General features: G+C 53.4%; 1 protein-coding gene across 9 annotated transcripts in view; it reads right to left on the bottom strand.

Annotated features, from left to right (window-relative positions):
* LOC141257273 (phosphofurin acidic cluster sorting protein 2-like) overlaps positions 1–22,374 on the bottom strand; it is a 552,835-nt gene that overhangs the window by 397,431 nt on the left and 133,030 nt on the right. For all 9 annotated transcript variants that reach the window (XM_073671642.1, XM_073671643.1, XM_073671648.1 and 6 more), the window contains 2 exons: positions 15,329–15,491; positions 13,284–13,366 (listed from right to left, as the gene is read on the bottom strand). In XM_073671642.1, the coding sequence (XP_073527743.1) occupies positions 13,284–13,366; positions 15,329–15,491 (246 nt within the window). The remainder of the gene's footprint in view (positions 1–13,283; positions 13,367–15,328; positions 15,492–22,374) is intronic.

The raw sequence follows: 22,374 nt of genomic DNA on the forward strand, positions 1-22,374 counted from the left end.
CACCATTCTGGTCGCTCTTCTCTGAACTTGCTCCAGTTTGTCGATGTCTTTTTTAAAATGTGGTGCCCAAAACTGTACACAGTATTCCAGATGAGGTCTGACCAAAGAGGAGTAAAGACCGATAATGACTTCACGTGATCTAGACTGTATGCTTCTGTTAATACATCCCAGAATTGTATTGGCCTTTTTTGCTGCTGCATCACACTGTTGACTCATGTTCAGTGTATGATCTATTAGTATACCTAAGTCTTTTTCACATGTGTCAGGCAAAAGGTATTTTTGCCCGAGTTTTTAAAAATGAGAGATGTTTTAAAAAAGGAAAAAAAAAACCCACCCCCTATCTGTTTGTAAGTGAAGACATAGAACTCACTGTTGCTTTTCCCCAAACCAGGAATTTTTATGACCCGCCATAAAACCTCAGTCCAGGGCAAGCGCTGGTACAAACCGGAAAATCCCTCCAAAAAATCCCATTGTTTAATTGTACAAACGTTTTATGCCAATTTTAATCACGCACAGGTCTGACAGAAACATCGGAACCACGTTTTTTTGAATGCTTACCTTTTTCCCATTACAATAGTATAACTTGCATAACTGAGGAAGGACCGGGAACTGAGATAATGGATTCTGAGATTCTGAGCGTCATAGAGGTTTCATATTTAATATCTATCTTCATGAATATTGGTGACGGTCAAGATGATGTCTCCCTCTTGGATGTGGGACCCCCCCACACCAAGATATGGAATCTGAAGGATTTTTTAGGTCTTCTGCAGCCGGGTGGGCTCGCAAAGCCGAGCCCCCTTGTAAGGTAAATAAGGGGTGTTCCCCAGAGTTTTGGCTGCTTGCTAAAAACCAGATCGGCCATTTTTCAACCCATTCCAACCAGGGACGCCGACGCATGCACTACACGCTGCGTGAAGGAATCAAGTCTAATTTCTGGGGAGCCGTCCCCCCCACAGAATCTGAGACCATCACCTTGTGAAGCAGGTTTTGCTATTACTTATCCCTTTTATTTTAATAACTGTTTATGCATACATGTAAATTGTCTCCTTTATAATATCTTGTATATATTTTGTAAACACTGCCCACCTTTTGGGAGTAAATCATTAATTATTTACCAGTTTCTTTCTTCTTGTCCTATGTCGAGCAAACACGTTCCTCACCCGCTAATTCACGTTACCTACCAGGTACCCGATCCACCTGTTAAGCGATCGGTGGTGGCAGTATACCAGTATTTATGTGATATTGTGGTTTGAGGGTGGCTGGTCGGAGGTATATATACGTTCCTGGAAGGAACTGGTGGTATATATACGTCCTGTCACATCACGTGCCACAATAGTCGACATAAATTAGAGCAGCTGCACCCGTGCTTATCCTCTGTCAATACCGTGTTTGACCAGCAGGATAAGGGGGCGCCAGAGAGCTGCAAGGTCTGACCCAAGAGTGGGTGTTGTTTTCATGACAACATGTACTGTTGCTTAGCTCTATTCCTCCCATTCTGTATATGCTTTTTTCATTTTTATTGCCCAGATGTAGTACTTTGCATTTTTCCCTGTTAAAAACCATTCTGTTGGTTGCTGCCCACTGCTCCAGTTTATTTAGGTCTATTTGAATCCTCTCTCTCTCTTCTCTAGTATTAGCTATCCCTCCTAGCTTTGTGTCATCAGCAAATTTAATCATTTTACCCTCAATTCCTTCATCTAAATCATTGATAAAGATGTTGAACAATACAGGTCCAAGGACGGAGCCCTGTGGTACCCCACTTGAGACATTCATCCAGCTGGATGTGAAGCCATTTACAACTACCCTTTGAGTCTGATCACTAAGCCAGTTATGAATCCACCTAACAGTTGCCTGGTCCATTGCATACTTGGTCATTTTTTCAATAAGGATGGTGTGAGATACTTTGTCAAATGCTTTGCTGAAGTCAAGATATACTATATCTACAGCATTTCCCTGATCCACCCAGTCAGTGATTCTGTCATAGAAGGAAATTAAGTTAGTCTGACATGACTTGTTAGTTACAAACCCATGCTGACTCTGGTTAATCACTTCATTCTTATCCAGGTACTTACATACATGTTGTTTAATAATTTGTTCAAAGATCTTTCCTGGTATAGAAGTCAGACTCACCGGCCTATAGTTCCCTGGGTCCACCTTCTTCCCCTTTTTGAAGATAGGAACAACTTTTGCTCTTCTCCAGTCTTCTGGGACTTCTCCTGTTCTCCAAGAATTTTCAAAGATTATGGAGAGTGGTTCTAAAATTTCTTCTACGATCTCCTTCAGTACTCTGGGGTGTAATTCATCTGGACCTGGAGACTTGAACTCATTTATGTTAGCTAAATATTCCCTCACAATCTTTCTGTTTACAGATAACTTGGATTCTTCTATTCCTTTAAAAGGACAGTGAAGATCCGTTGATGTTACATTTTCTTTCTGAGAGAAAACAGATGCAAAATAGGAGTTAAAAAGTTCAGCCTTCTCAACATCCTCTCTTACCATTTCTCCATTTTCATCCTGTAAAAATCCTATAGCATCTTTGACTTTTCTTTTACTTTTGACATACCCCCAAAATCCTTTTTTATTGCTTTTGACATCTCTTGCAAGCCTTAATTCATTGTCAGCTTTAGCTAACCTGATACGTGCCCTGCAGGATCTGCAGACTGCATTATAATCTTCTTTACATATGCCTCCCTCTTTCCATTTAATAAACATTTCTTTCTTTCTTTTTAGCATGTGTTTAAGTTCTGTGTTCATCCATCCTGGTTTCCTTAAATGCTTCCCATTCTTCCTACTTTTCGGGATTGTTAACGATTGTGCTTTGAGAATCTCATTTTTAAAAATTTCCCATCCTTCCTGGACATTTTTGTCCTTAAGGACATCCAGCCATTGGATCCCTCCTATTCTCTTTCTGAGTCTCTTAAAATCTGCCTTTCTAAAATCTAACCTTGAAGTTTGAGTCTTCACATGTCTTCCTCCTCTAGTTATCCAAAATTCTATAATAGCATGATCGCTGCCTCCTAGGGTCCCAGCCACCTTTACCTCCTCAACCATTTCCTCCCTGTTTATAAGGATTAGATCCAAAGTAGCAGATCCCCTTGTTTTCTCCCCTACCTTTTGGAAGATAAAGTTGTCAGCAAGAGAGGATAAGAATTTGCTTGACCTGTTAGTTTTACTTGAGAGAGATTCCCAACAAATGTCTGGATAGTTGAAATCTCCCATGACCACTACGTCATATTTTTTGGAGAACTTGGTCATTTGATACATAAAGAGTTCATCCATATCTTCAGCTTGCCCAGGTGGCCTGTAGTAAATGCCTACAATGGTGTCCTTTCCGTTGTTCTCTCCTTGTATTCTTACCCAGACAGTTCCCACAGATCTCCCAGTCTCTGAAGCTTCAATCTCTGTGCAGATACACGCTTTTCTAACATACAATGCGACACCTCCTCCTCGTTTATCAAGTCTGTTTCTTGCAGATAAGTTGTATCCTTTTAGCCTTTTATTCCAATCATGTGTATCGTCCCACCAAGTTTCAGTGATTCCAATGACATCATATTTCTTTTCCTGCATTAGTAGTTCCAATTCTCCTTGTTTGTTGCCCATGCTTTGTGCATTTTTATAAAAACATTTTTGTTTGTGATTGGTTTCTCTTCCTCCCATATTTTTATTATTTAAATTGTTTTGTCTTTGTTCTTCCTTTCCACTTCCAGTAGCAGAGATCTCCTGATGAGAGCTTTAATATAACCTGAATATAAGACATATTTTCAGTTGTTTCACACTTTTTTGTTAAGTATATAATTCCACATGTGATAATTCATAGTTTTGATGCCTTTAGTGTGAATGTACAATTTTCATAGTCATGAAAATACAGAAAAATGTTTAAATGAGAAAGTGTGTCCAAACTTTTGGTCTGTACTGTCTGTACCATCCTGACAAACTTTGAGGAGTCCATCAAGATGGTGAGTGGCGATGACGCCATCATTAGCGTCAGCATTCCACTTGTCTGTCTTTTGCAACGCTCTCGGCAGAGAATTAAAGAGGAGGCATTGCAGCCAGAGTATGATGAGATGAATCAAGAAGCCGTAATGGGCGATTACACACAGCCCAGCCTCATCTCATCCCAACGTGCATTGGGGGACAATGAGGGAGAGGAGGAGGAGGAACAACAGGAGCTGGTATCATGAGCTGTAGACGGTAGTACCTGTACAACTGTCATACCGTCGGTTCAGCATGGGTGGCCTGAGGACAGGGGGGAGGAGGAGGAGGAGAGCATGGTCAGTCGTCATCTTGGTGAGGACACGGAAGTATTGCCCGTTACCAGTTTGGCACGCATGGCTGACTTTATGTTACGCTGCCTTAACCGTGACCCTCGCGTTGTCAAAATGTTGGGTGACAGTCATTACTGGTTGGTGACACTTTTAGAACCCCGCTACAAGGAGAATTTTCACTCTCTTATTCCTGAGGTGGAGAGGTCTACAAAATAGTGGGTGACCGTGGTCCGTGTTGCCAGCATTGCAAGTTCTTCCGTCCTAATTTTTGGCAGCTTTTGCTTGGAAGGCATAGGCAAAGACTATGGGAAACCCACTCCCCAATAATGGGAATAATGTTTTTAATATGCTGTACTGCATGGCTCTTGTAAGGGGCATAAAAAAAGTCTTGTTAAACCACTCTGAACTCCACAGCTCTTCCAAGGGGCATTAAAACCGTCTTGTTAAGCTACTGTGACCTCCACCACTCTTCCAAGGGGCATTGATATTGTCTTTTTATTCCACTGCGACCTCCACCACTCTTCCAAGGGGCATTAAAACTATCTTGCTAAGCTACTGTGACCTCCACTTCTCTTCCAAGGGGCATTAAAACCGCCTTGTTAAGCTACTGTGACCTCCACGTCTCTTCCAAGGGGCATTAAAACCATCTTGTTAAACCACTCTGAACTCCACAGCTCTTCCAAGGGGCATTAAAACCGTCTTGTTAAGCTACTGTGACCTCCACCACTTTTCCAAGGGGCATTGATATTGTCATTTTATTCCACTGCGACCTCCACCACTCTTCCAAGGGGCATTAAAACTGTCTTGTTAAGCTACTGTGACCTCCACCACTCTTCCAAGTTGCATTAAAACTGTCTTGTTAAACCACTCTGAACTCCACGTCTCTTCCAAGGGGCATTAAAACCGCCTTGTTAAGCTACTGTGACCTCCACCACTCTTCCAAGGGGCATTAGAACCGTCTTGTTAAGCTACTGTGACCTCCACCACTCTTCCAAGGGGCATTGATATTGTCTTTTTATTCCACTGCGACCTCCACCACTCTTCCAAGGGGCATTAAAATTGTCTTTTTATTCCACTGCGACCTCCACCACTCTTCCAAGGGGCATTAAAATTGTCTTGTTAAACTACTGTGACCTCCACTTCTCTTCCAAGGGGCATTAAAACCGCCTTGTTAAGCTACTGTGACCTCCACGTCTCTTCCAAGGGGCATTAAAACCATCTTGTTAAACCACTCTGAACTCCACAGCTCTTCCAAGGGGCATTAAAACCGTCTTGTTAAGCTACTGTGACCTCCACCACTTTTCCAAGGGGCATTGATATTGTCATTTTATTCCACTGCGACCTCCACCACTCTTCCAAGGGGCATTAAAACTGTCTTGTTAAGCTACTGTGACCTCCACCACTCTTCCAAGGGGCATTAAAACCGTCTTGTTAAGCTACTGTGACCTCCACGTCTCTTCCAAGGGGCATTAAAACCGTCTTGTTAAACCACTCTGAACTCCACAGCTCTTCCAAGGGGCATTAAAACCGTCTTGTTAAGCTACTGTGACCTCCACCACTCTTCCAAGGGGCATTGATATTGTCTTTTTATTCCACTGCGACCTCCACCACTCTTCCAAGGGGCATTAAAACTGTATTGTTACGCTACTGTGACCTCCACGTCTCTTCCAAGGGGCATTAAAACCATCTTGTTAAGCTACTGTGACCTCTACGTCTCTACCAAGGGGCATTAAAACCGTCTTGTTAAGCTACTGTGACCTCCACCACTCTTCTAAGGGGCATTGATATTGTCTTTTTATTCCACTGCGACCTCCACCACTCTTCCAAGGGGCATTAAAACTATCTTGCTAAGCTACTGTGACCTCCACTTCTCTTCCAAGGGGCATTAAAACCGCCTTGTTAAGCTACTGTGACCTCCACGTCTCTTCCAAGGGGCATTAAAACCATCTTGTTAAACCACTCTGAACTCCACAGCTCTTCCAAGGGGCAATTAAACCGTCTTGTTAAGCTACTGTGACCTCCACCACTTTTCCAAGGGGCATTGATATTGTCTTTTTATTCCACTGCGACCTCCACCACTCTTCCAAGGGGCATTAAAACTGTCTTGTTAAGCTACTGTGACCTCCACCACTCTTCCAAGGGGCATTAAAACTGTCTTGTTAAACCACTCTGAACTCCACGTCTCTTCCAAGGGGCATTAAAACCGCCTTGTTAAGCTACTGTGACCTCCACCACTCTTCCAAGGGGCATTAGAACCGTCTTGTTAAGCTACTGTGACCTCCACCACTCTTCCAAGGGGCATTGATATTGTCTTTTTATTCCACTGCGACCTCCACCACTCTTCCAAGGGGCATTAAAATTGTCTTGTTAAACTACTGTGACCTCCATGTCTCTTCCAAGGGGCATTAAAACCGTCTTATTAAGCTACTGTGACCTCCACGTCTCTTCCAAGGGGCATTAAAACCGTCTTGTTAAACCACTCTGAACTCCACAGCTCTTCCAAGGGGCATTAAAACCGTCTTGTTAAGCTACTGTGACCTCCACCACTCTTCCAAGGGGCATTGATATTGTCTTTTTATTCCACTGCGACCTCCACCACTCTTCCAAGGGGCATTAAAACTGTCTTGTTAAGCTACTGTGACCTCCACGTCTCTTCCAAGGGGCATTAAAACCATCTTGTTAAGCTACTGTGACTTCTACGTCTCTTCCAAGGGGCATTAAAACCGTCTTGTTAAGCTACTGTGACCTCCACCACTCTTCCAAGGGGCATCGATATTGTCTTTTTATTCCACTGCGACCTCCACCACTCTTCCAAGGGGCATTAAAACTGTCTTGCTAAGCTACTGTGACCTCCAGGTCTCTTCCAAGGGGCATTAAAACCGTCTTGTTAAACCACTCTGAACTCCACAGCTCTTCCAAGGGGCATTAAAACCGTCTTGTTAAGCTACTGTGACCTCCACCACTCTTCCAAGGGGCATTGATATTGTCTTTTTATTCCACTGCGACCTCCACCACTCTTTCAAGGGGCATTAAAACTGTCTTGTTAAGCTACTGTGACCTCCACGTCTCTTCCAAGGGGCATTAAAACCATCTTGTTAAGCTACTGTGACCTCTACGTCTCTTCCAAGGGGCATTAAAACAGTCTTGTTAAGCTACTGTGACCTCCACCACTCTTCCAAGGGGCATTAAAAGTGTCTTGTTAAACCACTCTGAACTCCACAGCTCTTCCAAGGGGCATTAAAACCGTCTTGTTAAGCTACTGTGACCTCCACCACTCTTCCAATTGGCATTGATAGTCTTTTTATTCCACTGTGACCTCCACCACTCTTCCAAGGGGCATTAAAACCGTCTTGTTAAACAACTCTGAACTCCACGTCTCTTCCAAGGGGCATTAAAACCGTCTTGTTAAGCTACTGTGACCTCCACCACTCCTCCAAGGGGCATTAAAACCGTCTTGTTAGACCACTCTGAACTCCACGTCTCTTCCAAGGGGCATTAAAACCGTCTTGTTAAGCTACTGTGACCTCCACCACTCTTCCAAGGAGCATTGATATTGTCTTTTTATTCCACTGCGACCTCCACCACTCTTCCAAGGGGAAATTAAAACTGTCTTGTTAAGCTACTGTGACCTCCACCACTCTTCCAAGGGGCATTGATAGTCTTTTTATTCCACTGCGACCTCCACCACTCTTCCAAGGGGCATTAAAACCGTCTTGTTAAGCTACTGTGACCTCCACCACTCTTCCAAGGGGCATTGATATTGTCTTTTTATTCCACTGCGACCTCCACCACTCTTCCAAGGGGCATTAAAACAGTCTTGTTAAGCTACTGTGACCTCCACGTCTCTTCCAAGGGGCATTAAAACCGTCTTGTTAAGCTACTGTGACCTCCACCACTCCTCCAAGGGGCATTAAAACCGTCTTGTTAAACCACTCTGAACTCCACGTCTCTTCCAAGGGGCATTAAAACCGTCTTGTTAAGCTACTGTGACCTCCACCACTCTTCCAAGGAGCATTGATATTGTCTTTTTATTCCACTGCGACCTCCACCACTCTTCCAAGGGGAAATTAAAACTGTCTTGTTAAGCTACTGTGACCTCCACCACTCTTCCAAGGGGCATTAAAACCATCTTGTTAAGCTACTGTGACCTCCACCACTCTTCCAAGGGGCATTAAAACCGTCTTGTTAAGCTACTGTGACCTCCACCACTCTTCCAAGGGGCATTGATATTGTCTTTTTATTCCACTGTGACCTCCACCACTCTTCCAAGGGGCATTAAAAAAGTCTTGTTAAACCACTCTGAACTCCACAGCTCTTCCAAGGGGCATTAAAACCGTCTTGTTAAGCTACTGTGACCTCCACCACTCTTCCAAGGGGCATTAAAACCGTCTTGTTAAGCTACTGTGACTTCCACCACTCTTCAAAGGGGCATTGATATTGTCTTTTTATTCCACTGCGACCTCCACCACTCTTCCAAGGGGCATTAAAACTGTCTTGTAAAGCTACTGTGACCTCCACCACTCTTCCAAGGGGCATTAAAACCGTCTTGTTAAACCACTCTGACCTCCACGTCTCTTCCAAGGGGCATTAAAACCGTCTTTTTAAACCACTCTGACCTCCACGACTCTTCCAACGGGCATTGCATTTCCTCCTAATTTTAGTCAGCCTTTGCTTTTCAATGCATAGGCGAACACTAAAGGAGACCCACTCCCCAATAATGGGTAGAAGGTTTTTAGTAAGCTGTAATCCACGTCTGTTTCAAGGGGCATTGCAGTTCCTCATAATTTTTGGAAAGCTTCCATTCACTGCTTAGGCCAACAGTGTACAGGAGACCCAGTTGCTATAAATGGAAAAAACGGTTTAGTTAAGGCCCTCTGACCTCCATGTCACTTCCAAGGGGCATTGGAGTGCCTCGAAATTTTTGGTAAGCATTGCACTCACTGCATGCCCTATAACTGTGTAGCCGAACCGCTCCTTTTGGTACAGAAACATATCCTACAAGACATGTGTGGTTGGTCTGATATTGATGTGAATGGCCCTTGCTCCTCCTGCTCTTTCTCCTTTGCCACCACCTCATCCATCATTCATCACCTGAAGCTTTGTTTTAACGGGAGTCATAGAACTGGGATAGTAGCAGGAAAACATCCAGCAATCCTCGGAGGAGGTAGGATATGCGCCAAAACGCAGACCACCTCAGGCGTAGCCGCTACTACATACATGCGCTTGCATTCCAAGGAACAGAAAGCTAAGGAGATGGATGGCTTCATGATCATGAATAATTTACATGTTGTGTAGGAGGCCGACCACTGCTTCTGTCTACTTTCTGAACTTTGTGTTGAAGTCTGATTGACCCAGGACCTGCAATCCTCTATGTCTGGAGGACGTGTTGCATCCCAGTGTCCAACTGTGTCCCGGCTTCCACAATATTAACCCAGTGTGACGGCGTCAGTGAGATGGACCATCCCTGGCCACATTCACTTGTCCACGTGTTTGTGGTTAGGCTGTCCTTCTCACTAAATGCACTGAGGAGGGCATAGGTAATGTTTTGGTATGCGCGCTTGTGTATAAGGCGCACCAGGACAAATAGGGGCGGCTGGGGACCAAGCGTGGACACCCGGCCGCCGGGGACTGAGTATGGATTCCAGGCCGCCAACGCAGCCATGATGTGGTGGCCAGATTCCGCCTCCACATGCCTAAAAGGCCCCATTTCAAGTGCAAGCAAGCAGTATGGTATTGCAGCCTGGGGGTGGGTGGCATGCTGCGTACTTGCACTTGCATTGCTAGGAATGGGGGAGGTGCAATTGAACACTGCCCTGGGACTAGAACTTGCACGGGGATAGTTGCAAATCTGCATCTTTTGATGCGGCAAGGATCACTTCTGATGGGCACACTTTTAGACAGTGACCTGGGTGTCAGAGATGCTTCCAGGGGTCTTCCCCATGCTGTTCCCATGTCTTTTCAGCACTGTATGCATGTGTCACACAACACATGGCCAGATAAGGTTCTAAAATGTTAAAATGACATTTCCCGGTGAATGCATTTGTCACGGTTGAAAGCAATACAAAAGTGCAAAAATGCAAAAAAAATGCTACTTGTGAACATAGCCCAAGGTGTGGAGGAGTATTTTTGTTTTTGGTTATTTATTTTACCTTATACACAAGTCTTTACCCTGGAAAGGAAGTTCCTTTACATATTTCACAGGAAAACCGTTTCACTTTCATTTTTGGAATGTTTTATTGTGAGCCCGTAAAAGTGGCTTAATATCTCTGACCACGTTGTTGACAGCAGTGACCTGGGGGTCAGAAATGCTTCCTGGGGCGGTCCCCATGCTGTCCCCATGTCATTTGAGCACTGTCACTATAGTTTTGGGCACTTTTTAGGCTTTCTACAGACTGCCGGGGGTGCCGCCGCAAAAATGCTCGGGTCTCCCATAGACTAACATTGGACTCGTTGCTCGGGTCGCGCACCCGAGCATTTTAGTGCTCGCTCAACACTAATCCACAGTCATCACACACATACTGCTCCCATCATCCACAGTCATCACACACATACTCCTCCCATCATCCACAGTCATCACACACATACTCCTCCCATCATCCACAGTCATCACACATATACTCCTCCCATCATCCACAGTCATCACACACATACTCCTCCAATCATCCACAGTCATCACACACATACTCCTCCCATCATCCACAGTCATCACACACATACTCCTCCCATCATCCACAGTCATCACACACATACTCCTCCAATCATCCAGTCATCACACACATACTCCTCCCATCATCCACAGTCATCACACACATACTCCTCCCATCATCCACAGTCATCACACACATACTCCTCCCATCATCCACAGTCATCACACACATACTCCTCCAATCATCCACAGTCATCACACACATACTCCTCCCATCATCCACAGTCATCACACACATACTCCTCCCATCATCCACAGTCATCACACACATACTCCTCCCATCATCCACAGTCATCATGCACGGCCTTTCCTTCTTCTTATTTATAGACTGGGGAGTCCATGGAGGTTATGAAGGATTTGGGCTGTTACATTCTTGTTGCCTCCAATTCACATGGTGCATCAGTAATCCAGCATGAGACAGGGCAGAGCCGTCCAGTGAGCAGAGCCGTTCAGGGGGCAGAGCTGTCCAGGGGGCAGAGCCATCCAATGAGCAGAGCTGTCCAGGGGGCAGAGCCGTCCAGGGGGCAGAGCCGACCAGTGGGCAGAGCCGACCAGGGGGCAGAGCCGTCTAGTGGGCAGAGCCGTCCAGCGGGCAGAGCCGTCCAGCGAGCAGAGCCGTCCAGGGGGCAGAGCCGTCCAGTGGGCAGAGCCATTCAGGGGGCAGAGCCATCCAGGGGGCAGAGCCGACCAGGGGGCAGAGCCGTCTAGTGGGCAGAGCCGTCCAGTGGGCAGAGCCGTCCAGGGGGCAGAGCCGTCCAGTGGGCAGAGGCGTTCAGGGGGTAGAGCCGACCAGCGGGCAGAGCCGTCCAGCGGGCAGAGTCGTCCAGGGGGCAGAGCCGACAAGGGGGCAGAGCCGACAAGGGGGCAGAGCCGTCCAGTGGGCAGAGCGGTCCAGTGGGCAGAGCCGTCCAGTGGGCAGAGCAGTCCAGGGGGCAGAGGCGTTCAGGGGGTAGAGCCGACCAGCGGGTAGACCCGTCCAGTGGGCAGAGCCGACTAGCGGGCAGAGCCGTCCAGGGGTCAGAGGCGTTCAGGGGGTAGAGCCGTCCAGGGGGCAGTGCCGTCCAGTGGGCAGAGCCGACCAGCGGGCAGATCCGTCCAGTGGGCAGAGCCGTCCAGGGGGCAGAGGCATTCAGGGGGTAGAGCCGACCAGCGGGTAGAGCCGACCAGTGGGCAGAGCCGTCCAGCGGGCAGAGCCGTCTAGTGGGCAGAGCTGTCCAGGGGGCAGAGGCGTTCAGGGGGTAGAGCCGTCCAGGGGGCAGTGCCGTCCAGTGGGCAGAGCCGTCCAGCGGGCAGAGCCGTCCAGGGGGCAGAGGCGTTCAGGGGGTAGAGCCGTCCAGGGGGCAGTGCCGTCCAGTGGGCAGAGCCGACCAGCGGGCAGAGCCGTCCAGTGGTCAGAGCCGTCCAACGAGCAGAGCTGTCTAGTGGGCAGCCGTCTAGCGGGCAGAGCCGTCCAGCGGGCAGAGCTGTTCAGGGGGCAGAGCCGACCAGGGGGCAGAGCCATCTAGCGGACAGAGGCGTCCAGCGGGCCTAGCCATCCAGGGGGCAGAGCCGTCCAGTGGGCAGAGCCGTCCAGGGAGCAGAGCCGACCATGGGGCAGAGCCGACCAGGGAGCAGAGCAGTCTAGGGGGCAGAGCCGTCCAGTGGGCAGAGCCGTCCAGGGGGCAGAGCCGTCTAGTGGGCAGAGCCATCCAGGGGGCAGAGCCGTCCAGCGGGCAGAGCCGTCCAGGGAGCAGAGCCGTCTAGTGGGCAGAGCCGTCCAGCGAGCAGAGCCGTCCAGGGGGCAGAGCCGTCCAGTGGGCAAAGCCGTCCAGGGGGCAGAGGCGTTCAGGGGGCAGAGCCGTCCAGTGGGCAGAGCCGTCCAGTGGGCAGAGCCGACCAGCGGGCAGAGCTCATCTGTTGCATGATCTAAGCTTGTGAGTGGGTCTTCTTCCCTCGGTGGGCTGACTAGTGGGGTCTATGGAGTTTTTTCCCTGATCCTCGTCAGTGTCTCAGATCCACTCAGACATAGATACAATTCCCCTCCTCCTCATTACCGGCCCCAGCTGCTGCTCTAGTCCTCCCCCATGCTTTACACTGCTATTCTGCTTTCTTAGCATTAAGTCAAAACACAAAGAGACCCTTACATTAGAGTAAGGAGAGATGATTATCAGGAATGTGCGGGGAGAGGCCGAGAGACACGAGGTGATAGCGGAGCCCGGCAGCCGCTGCTCTATGTGCCATAATCCAACAGATACCTCATGTCAGTGTCTGGCGCCTGCACAGCACATGACTGTGAGCATGCTGGATCATGTCCTACAGGACGCGCCACTCACCTGTGCTTGTCCTTCATCACTGCCATCCGGCTCTGAAGAATAACTGTCCTCGTCATCCTCCTCCTCCCAGTACGGTTCAGCATCTACAGAACAAGATGCATTAAGAGCCCTGAACTTCTACAGGTACCATCCCCCAGACCGCGCCCCCTATAGTACCCCCCCTATAATGCCCCCTATAATGCCCCCCTATAATGCCCCCGATATGGCGGCTCCGTGGCTGCATCTCACTGTACTAACGATTAGTCCGGCCTTTGTACACAGCGACACCAGGGACAGGCGCCGCTCTCCGCAGCACAGACAGGGAGCCTGATGGGCCGGCCAACAAGGGGAACGCTGAGCTACGCCCACGAGGAGCCGCCCTGCACTGAGGAGGGTGAAGCCGGGGCAGAGGTCGGGAGTCTTCCCTCACCAGCCGAAATGGAGGAACATACTGTCACCGGGGTGAGTGCTGCTCTATGGAGGAGAGCAACGTGGGGGGCAGTGAATACCCCAAGACTCCTGGCAGACGAAGGCCTGACACAGAAGAGAATCACACTACGCCAGCATCCAACAAACCGCTATGCACCCACGTACGGCACAGACCTCAGCGCTATGCACCCGCGCACGGCACAGACCTCACCGCTATGCACCCGCGTACGGCACAGACCTCACCGCTATGCACCCGCGTACGGCACAGACCTCCCGGCTATGCACCCGCGTACGGCACAGACCTCAGCGCTATGCACCCGCGTACGGCACAGACCTCACCGCTATGCACCCGCGTACGGCACAGACCTCAGCGCTATGCACCCGCGCACGGCACAGACCTCACCGCTATGCACCCACGTACGGCACAGACCTCCCGGCTATGCACCCGCGTACGGCACAGACCTCACCGCTATGCACCCACGTACGGCACAGACCTCCCGGCTATGCACCCGCGTACGGCACAGACCTCCCGGCTATGCACCCGCGTACGGCACAGACCTCAGCGCTATGCACCCGTGCACGGCACAGACCTCACCGCTATGCACCCACGTACGGCACAGACCTCACCGCTATGCACCCGCGTACGGCACAGACCTCCCGGCTATGCACCCGCGTACGGCACAGACCTCACCGCTATGCACCCGCGTACGGCACAGACCTCAGCGCTATGCACCCGCGCACGGCACAGACCTCACCGCTATGCACCCGCGTACGGCACAGACCTCCCGGCTATGCACCCGCGTACGGCACAGACCTCCCTGCTATGCACCCGCGTACGGCACAGACCTCACCGCTAAGCACCCGCGTACGGCACAGACCTCACCGCTATGCACCCGCGTACGGCACAGACCTCACCGCTATGCACCCGAAAACAGCACAGACCTCACCGCTATGCACCCGCGTACGGCACAGACCTCACCGCTATGCACCCGCGTACGGCACAGACCTCACCGCTATGCACCCGCGTACGGCACAGACCTCACCGCTATGCACCCGCGCACGGCACAGACCTCACCGCTATGCACCCGCGTACGGCACAGACCTCACCGCTATGCACCCGCGTACGGCACAGACCTCACCGCTATGCACCCGCGCACGGCACAGACCTCACCGCTATGCACCCGCGTACGGCACAGACCTCACCGCTATGCACCCGCGTACGGCACAGACCTCACCGCTATGCACCCGCGTACGGCACAGACCTCACCGCTATGCACCCGCGTATGGCACAGACCTCACCGCTATGCACCCGCGTACGGCACAGACGTTGGCCCCCTGGGTTCTGATTAAGCATCTTGGGGTATACGTAGCACAGAGGCAGTCAGGAACTAGTACGGTGCGGTGTCCCCCGCGTCTCTATCTTCACTATTGTCAGTAGAATAAAAGCAGAAAATTTGCCGCCAACTACGCGACAAGCGTCACTCTGATATCGGCCGTCATTGTGCCCACGAGTCCCTAGGACAGAGTAGGTAGAGGGGGGCAGGGCTGTAGGTCTCCACCGCAGGGGCGCAGCTCACGCGTTTCACCACCCATCACATCGGGAGATGTATGAAGCTCCTAGACAGAAGGCTTCTCACCGAGGCCCTTGGACTTTGTCCTGGTCTCTGCTGTGACCTCCTCGTGATCGATGGGCTGGCTGGACAATGAGAAGATACTGATCTCAGCCACTCGTATGGCAGGGTCCTTGTGGTTACTGTGGAGGTCCAGAACCTTCATCCCCTCAGTGGGACGCTGCATCACCTGTAATGCAAAAGACCAGATGACCCTGGAGGTCCCCTCTAACTCTAACATTCTAAGAGCAAAATGGCCGACTGTGGATACTACAACTACACGTCCTATCAGCTTCTCTCAACCTCAGGCTGAACCAAGACATGGCTGCTAAGGATCCCACAGTGACACAATGTCAGTGGCAGACCAGGGGCCACCAGTCCTGAGGACAAAGGACAGAGTGGGGAGGGGGATGATGAAGGAAGAGGAACGAGGGGGAGACATAGCCCAGTAATGAAGAGGGGGAAGACCCAGTAATGAGGAAGGGGGGACAGCCCAGTAATGAGGAAGGGGGGACAGCCCAGTAATGAGAAGGGGGACGGCCCAATAATGAGGAGGGAGGGGGATGGCCCAGTAATGAGGAGGGGGATGGCCCAGTAATGAGGAGGGGGGACGGCCCAGTAATGAGGAGGGGGACAACCCAGTAATGAGGAGGGGGACGGCCCAGTAATGAGGAGGGGGGGATGTCCCAGTAATGAGGAGGGAGGGGGACGGCCCAGTAATGAGGAGGGGGGACGGCCCAGTAATGAGGAGGGGGGACGGCCCAGTAATGAAGAGGGGGACGGCCCAGTAATGAGGAAGGGGGGGCAGCTCAGTAATGAGGAGGGAGGGGGACGGCCCAGTAATGAGGAGGGGGGGGGACGGCCCAGTAATGAGGAGGGGGGGGGACGGCCCAGTAATGAGGAGGGGGGACGGCCTAGTAATGAGGAGGGGGGACGGCCCAGCAATGAGGAGGGGGACGGCCCAGTAATGATGAGGGGGGGGGGTGACCCAGTAATGAGGAGGGGGGACGGCCCAGTAATGATGAGTGAGGACGGCCCAGTAATGAGGAGGGGGGACGGCCCAGTAATGAGGAGGGGGGACGGCCCAGTAATGAGGAGGGGGGACAGCCCAGTAATGAGGAAGGGGGGACAGCCCAGTAATGAACAGGGGGACAGCCCAGTAATGAGGAGCAGGATAGCCCAGTAATGAGAAGGGGGACGGCCCAATAATGAGGAGCGGGATAGCCCAATAATGAGAAGGGGGACGGCCCAATAATGAGGAGGGGGCCACCAGTCCTGAGGACAAAGGACAGAGTGGGGAGGGGGATGATGAAGGAAGAGGAACGAGGGGGAGACATAGCCCAGTAATGAAGAGGGGGAAGACCCAGTAATGAGGAAGGGGGGACAGCCCAGTAATGAGGAGCGGGATAGCCCAGTAATGAGAAGGGGGATGGCCCAATAATGAGGAGGGAGGGGGAAGACCCAGTAATGAGGAGTGGGACAGCCCAGTAATGAGGAGGGGGGACGGCCCAGTAATGAGGAGGGGGATGGCCCAGTAATGAGGAGGGGGATGGCCCAGTAATGAGGAGGGGGGGATGTCCCAGTAATGAGGAGGGGGGACGGCCCAGTAATGAGGAGGGGGGACGGCCCAGTAATGAGGAGGGGGGACGGCCCAGTAATGAGGAGGGGGGACGGCCCAGTAATGAGGAGGGGGGACGGCCCAGTAATGAGGAGGGGGGACGGCCCAGTAATGAGGAGGGGGGACGGCCCAGTAATGAGGAGGCGGGACGGCCCAGCAATGAGGAGTGGGGACGGCCCAGTAATGAGGGGGGGACGGCCCAGCAATGAGGAGTGGGGACGGCCCAGTAATCAGAAGCGGGGCGGCCCAGTAATGAGGAGGGAGGGGGACGGCCCAGTAATGAGGAGGGAGGATGTCCCAGTAATTAGAAGGGGGGACGGCCCAGTAAAGAGAAGGGGGGCGGCTCAGAAATGAGGAGGGGGGAATTTCCCAGTAATGAGGAAGGGGACGGACCAGTAATGAGGAGGGGGCACGGCCCAGTAATGAGGAGGGGCGGGATGGCCCACAAATGAGGAGGGGGACGGCCCAGTAATGAGGTGGGGGGATGGCCCAGTAATGAGGGGGGGGGACCCAGTAATGAGGAGGGGGACGGCCCAGTAATGAGGAGGGGGGACGGCCCAGTAATGAGGAGGGGGGACGGCCCAGTAATGAGGAGGGAGGGGGATGTCCCAGTAATGAGGAGGGGGGACGGCCCAGTAATGAGGAGGGGGGACGGCCCAGCAATGAGGAGGGGGATGGCCCAGTAATGATGAGGGGGGGGATGACCCAGTAATGAGGGGGGGACAGCCCAGTAATGAGGAGACGGGACGGCCCAGCAATGAGGAGGCGGGACGGCCCAGCAATGAGGAGGGGGGACGGCCCAGTAATCAGAAGCGGGACGGCCCAGTAATGAGGAGGGGGACAGCCCAGTAATCAGGAGGGGGGATGTCCCAGTAATGAGGAGGGAGGGGGACGGCCCAGTAATGAGGAGGGAGGATGTCCCAGTAATTAGAAGGGGGGACGGCCCAGCAAAGAGAAGGGGGGCGGCTCAGAAATGAGGAGGGGGGAATTTCCCAGTAATGAGGAAGGGGACGGACCAGTAATGAGGAGGGGGGACGGCCCAGTAATGAGGAGGGGGGACGGCCCAGTAATGAGGTGGGGGGGGGTGGCCCAGAAATGAGGAGGGGGACGGCACAGTAATGAGGAGGGAGGGCGGCCCAGTAATGAGGTGGGGGGACCCAGTAATGAGGTGGGGGGATGGCCCAGTAATTAGGAGGGAGGGTTTTCCCAGTAATGAGGAGGGGGGCGGCCCAGTAATGAGGGGGGGGAGACCCAGTAATGAGGAGGGGGGGTGGCCCAGAAATGAGGAGAGGGATGGCCTAGTAATGAGGAGGGGGGACGGCCCAGTAATGAGGAGGGGGGGCGGCCAAGCAATGAGGAGGGGGACAGCCCAGTAATGATGAGGGGGGGATGCCCCAGTAATGAGGGGGGGACAGCCCAGTAATGAGGAGGGGGGACGGCCCAGTAATGAGGAGGGGGGACGGCCCAGTAATGAGGAGGGGGGGATGTCCCAGTAATGAGGAGGGGGGACGGCCCAGTAATGAGGAGGGGGGGCGGCCAAGCAATGAGGAGGGGGACAGCCCAGTAATGATGAGGGGGGGATGCCCCAGTAATGAGGGGGGGACAGCCCAGTAATGAGGAGGGGGGACGGCCCAGTAATGAGGAGGCGAGATGGCCCAGCAATGAGGAGGGGGGACGGCCCAGTAATCAGAAGCGGGGCGGCCCAGTAATGAGGAGGGAGGGGGACGGCCCAGTATTGCGGAGGGAGGATGTCCCAGTAATTAGAAGGGGGGACGGCCCAGTAAAGAGAAGGGGGGCAGCTCAGAAATGAGGAGGGGGGAATTTCCCAGTAATGAGGAAGGCGACGGACCAGTAATGAGGAGGGGGGACGGCCCAGTAATGAGGAGGGGGGACGGCCCAGTAATGAGGAGGGGGGGGATGGCCCAGAAATGAGGAGGGGGACGGCACAGTAATGAGGAGGGGGGACTGCCCAGTAATGAGGTGGGGGGATGGCCCAGTAATTAGGAGGGAGGGTTTTCCCATGAATGAGGAGGGGGGGTGGCCCAGAAATGAGGAGGGGGACGGCACAGTAATGAGGAGGGGGGACTGCCCAGTAATGAGGTGGGGGGATGGCCCAGTAATTAGGAGGGAGGGTTTTCCCATGAATGAGGAGGGGGGGCGGCACAGTAATGAAGAGGGGGGGTGGCCCAGAAATGAGGAGGGGGACGGCCCAGTAATGAGGAGGCTTGACGGCCCAGTAATGAGGAGGGGGGACGGCCCAGTAATGAGGTGGGGGGCGGGCCAGGAATGAGGAGGGGGACGGCCCAGTAATGAGGTGGGGGGCGGCCAGGAATGAGGTGGGGGGCGGCCAGGAATGAGGAGGGGGACGGCCCAGTAATGAGTAATGAGGAGGGGGGGTGGCCCAGTAATAAGGAGGGGGGATGGTCCAGTTATGAGGAGGGGGAATGGTCCAGTAATGAGGAGGGGGACAGCCCAGTAATGAGGAGGGGGATGGCCCAGTAATGAGGAGGGGGACAGCCCAGTAATGAGGAGGGGGACAGCCCAGTAATGAGGAGGGGGGCGGCCCAGTAATGAGGAGGGAACAGCCCAGTAATGAGGAAGGGGGACAGCCCAGTAAAAAGGAGGGGGGCAGCCCAATAATGAGGAAGGGGCGCGGCCCAGTAATGAGGGGGATGGCCCAGTAATGAGGAGGGGGACGGCCCAGTAATGAGGGGGGCGGTCCAGTAATGAGGAGGGGGATGGCCCAGTAATGAGGAGAGGGGCGGCCCAGTAATGAGGAGGGGGACGGCCCAGTAATGAGGAGGGGGACGGCCCAGTAATGAGGAGGGAGATAGCCCAGTAATGAGGAGAGGGGCGGCCCAGTAATGAGTAGAGGGGAGTCTCAGTAATGAGGATGGGGGCGGCCCAGTAATGAGGGGGATGGCCCAGTAATGAGGAGGGGGACGGCCCAGTAATGAGGGGGGCGGTCCAGTAATGAGGAGGGGGATGGCCCAGTAATGAGGAGAGGGGCGGCCCAGTAATGAGGAGGGGGACGGCCCAGTAATGAGGGGGGCGGTCCAGTAATGAGGAGGGGGATGGCCCAGTAATGAGGAGAGGGGCGGCCCAGTAATGAGGAGGGGGACGGCCCAGTAATGAGGAGAGGGGCGGCCCAGTAATGAGGAGAGGGGCGGCCCAGTAATGAGGAGGGGGACGGCCCAGTAATGAGGAGAGGGGCGGCCCAGTAATGAGTAGAGGGGAGTCTCAGTAATGAGGATGGGGGCGGCCCAGTAATGAGGAGGGGTACGGCCCAATAATGAGTAGAGGGGAGTCGCATTAATGAGGGGGGCGGCCCAGTAATGAGGAGGGGGACGGCCCAGTAATGAGGAGGGGGACGGCCCAGTAATGAGGAGGGGGACAGCCCAGTAATGAGGAGGGGGCAGCCCAGTAATTAGAAGCGGGGCGGCCCAGTAATGAGGTGGGAGGGGGACGGCCCAGTAATGAGGAGGGAGGGGGACGGCTCAATAATGAGGAGGGAGGGGGACGGCCCAGTAATGAGGAGGGAGGGGGACGGCCCAATAATGAGGAGGGAGGGGGACGGCCCAGTAATGAGGAGCGGCACAGCCCAGTAATGAGGAGGGGGGATGTCCCAGTAATGAGGAGGGTGGATGTCCCAGCAATGAGGAGGGGGGACGGCCCAGTAATGAAGAGAGGGAACTGCCCAGTAATCAGAAGCGGGGCGGCCCAGTAATGAGGAGGGGGACAGCCCAGTAATCAGGAGGGGGGACGGCCCAGTAATCAGAAGTGGGGCGGCCCAGTAATGAGGAGGGAGGGGGATGGCCCAGTAATGAGGAGGGGGGATGTCCCAGTAATTAGAAGGGGGGACGGCCCAGTAAAGAGGAGGGGGGCAGCTCAGAAATGAGGAGGGGGGGATTTCCCAGTAATGAGGAGGGGGGACGGCCCAGTAATGAGGAGGGGGGGTGGCCCAGAAATGAGTAGGGGGGACGGCGAAGTAATGAGGAAGGGGCACAGCCCAGTAATGACGTGGGGGACGGCCCAGTAATGAGGGGACATCCCAGTAATGAGGAGGGGGACGTCCCAGTAATGAGGAGGGGTATGACCCAGTAATGAGGAGGGGGACGGCCCAGTAATGAGGAGGGAGATGTCCCAGTAATGAGGAGGGAGATGTCCCAGTAATGAGGAGGGGGACGACCCAGTAATGAGGAGGGGGACGGCCCAGTAATGAGGGGGACAGCCCAGTAATGAGGAGGGGTAAAGCCTAGAAATGAGGAGGGGGGGTGGCCCAGTAATGAGGAGGGGGGGGTGGCCCACTAATGAGGAGGGGGGATGGCCCAGTTATGAGGAGGGGGGATGGGCCAGTAAAGAGGAGGGGGGCAGCTCAGAAATGAGGAGGGGGGGATTTCCCAGTAATGAGGAGGGGGGACGGCCCAGTAATGAGGAGGGGGGGTGGCCCAGAAATGAGGAGGGGGGACGGCGAAGTAATGAGGAAGGGGCACAGCCCAGTAATGACGTGGGGGACGGCCCAGTAATGAGGGGGACATCCCAGTAATGAGGAGGGGGACGTCCCAGTAATGAGGAGGGGTATGACCCAGTAATGAGGAGGGGGACGGCCCAGTAATGAGGAGGGAGATGTCCCAGTAATGAGGAGGGGGACGGCCCAGTAATGAGGAGGGAGATGTCCCAGTAATGAGGAGGGGGACGACCCAGTAATGAGGAGGGGGACGGCCCAGTAATGAGGGGGACAGCCCAGTAATGAGGAGGGGTAAAGCCTAGAAATGAGGAGGGGGGGTGGCCCAGTAATGAGGAGGGGGGATGGCCCAGTTATGAGGAGGGGGGATGGGCCAGCAATGAGGAGGGGGACGGCCCAGTTATGAGGAGGGGGGATGGGCCAGTAATGAGGAGGGGGACGGCCCAGTTATGAGGAGGGGGGATGAGCCAGTAATGAGGAGGGGGGATGGGCCAGTAATGAGGAGGGGGGATGGGCCAGTAATGAGGAGGGGGGATGGGCCAGTTATGAGGAGGGGGGATGGGCCAGTAATGAGGAGGGGGACGGCCCAGTTATGAGGAGGGGGGATGGGCCAGTAATGAGGAGGGGGACGGCCCATTAATGAGGAGGGGGACGGCCCAGTAATGAGGAGGGGGACGGCCCAGTAAAGAGGAGGGGGACGGCCCAGTAAAGAGGAGGGGGACGGCCCAGTAACAAGGAAGGAGCGCGGCCCAGTAACGAGGAGGGGGACGGCCCAGTAACGAGGAGGGGGACGGCCCAGTAACGAGGAGGGGGACGGCCCAGTAACGAGGAGGGGGACGGCCCAGTAACGAGGAGGGGGACGGCCCAGTAACGAGGAGGGGGACGGCCCAGTAACGAGGAGGGGGACGGCCCAGTAATGAGGAGGGGGGATGACCCAGTAACGAGGAGGGGGAACGGCCCAGTAATGAGGAGGGGGACAGCCCAGTAATG

This window comes from Phyllobates terribilis, unplaced genomic scaffold (assembly GCF_046119375.1).
Source record: "Phyllobates terribilis strain yellow unplaced genomic scaffold, ASM4611937v1 Scaffold_3__8_contigs__length_932513732, whole genome shotgun sequence".
Classification (NCBI taxonomy): Eukaryota; Metazoa; Chordata; class Amphibia; order Anura; family Dendrobatidae; genus Phyllobates; species Phyllobates terribilis.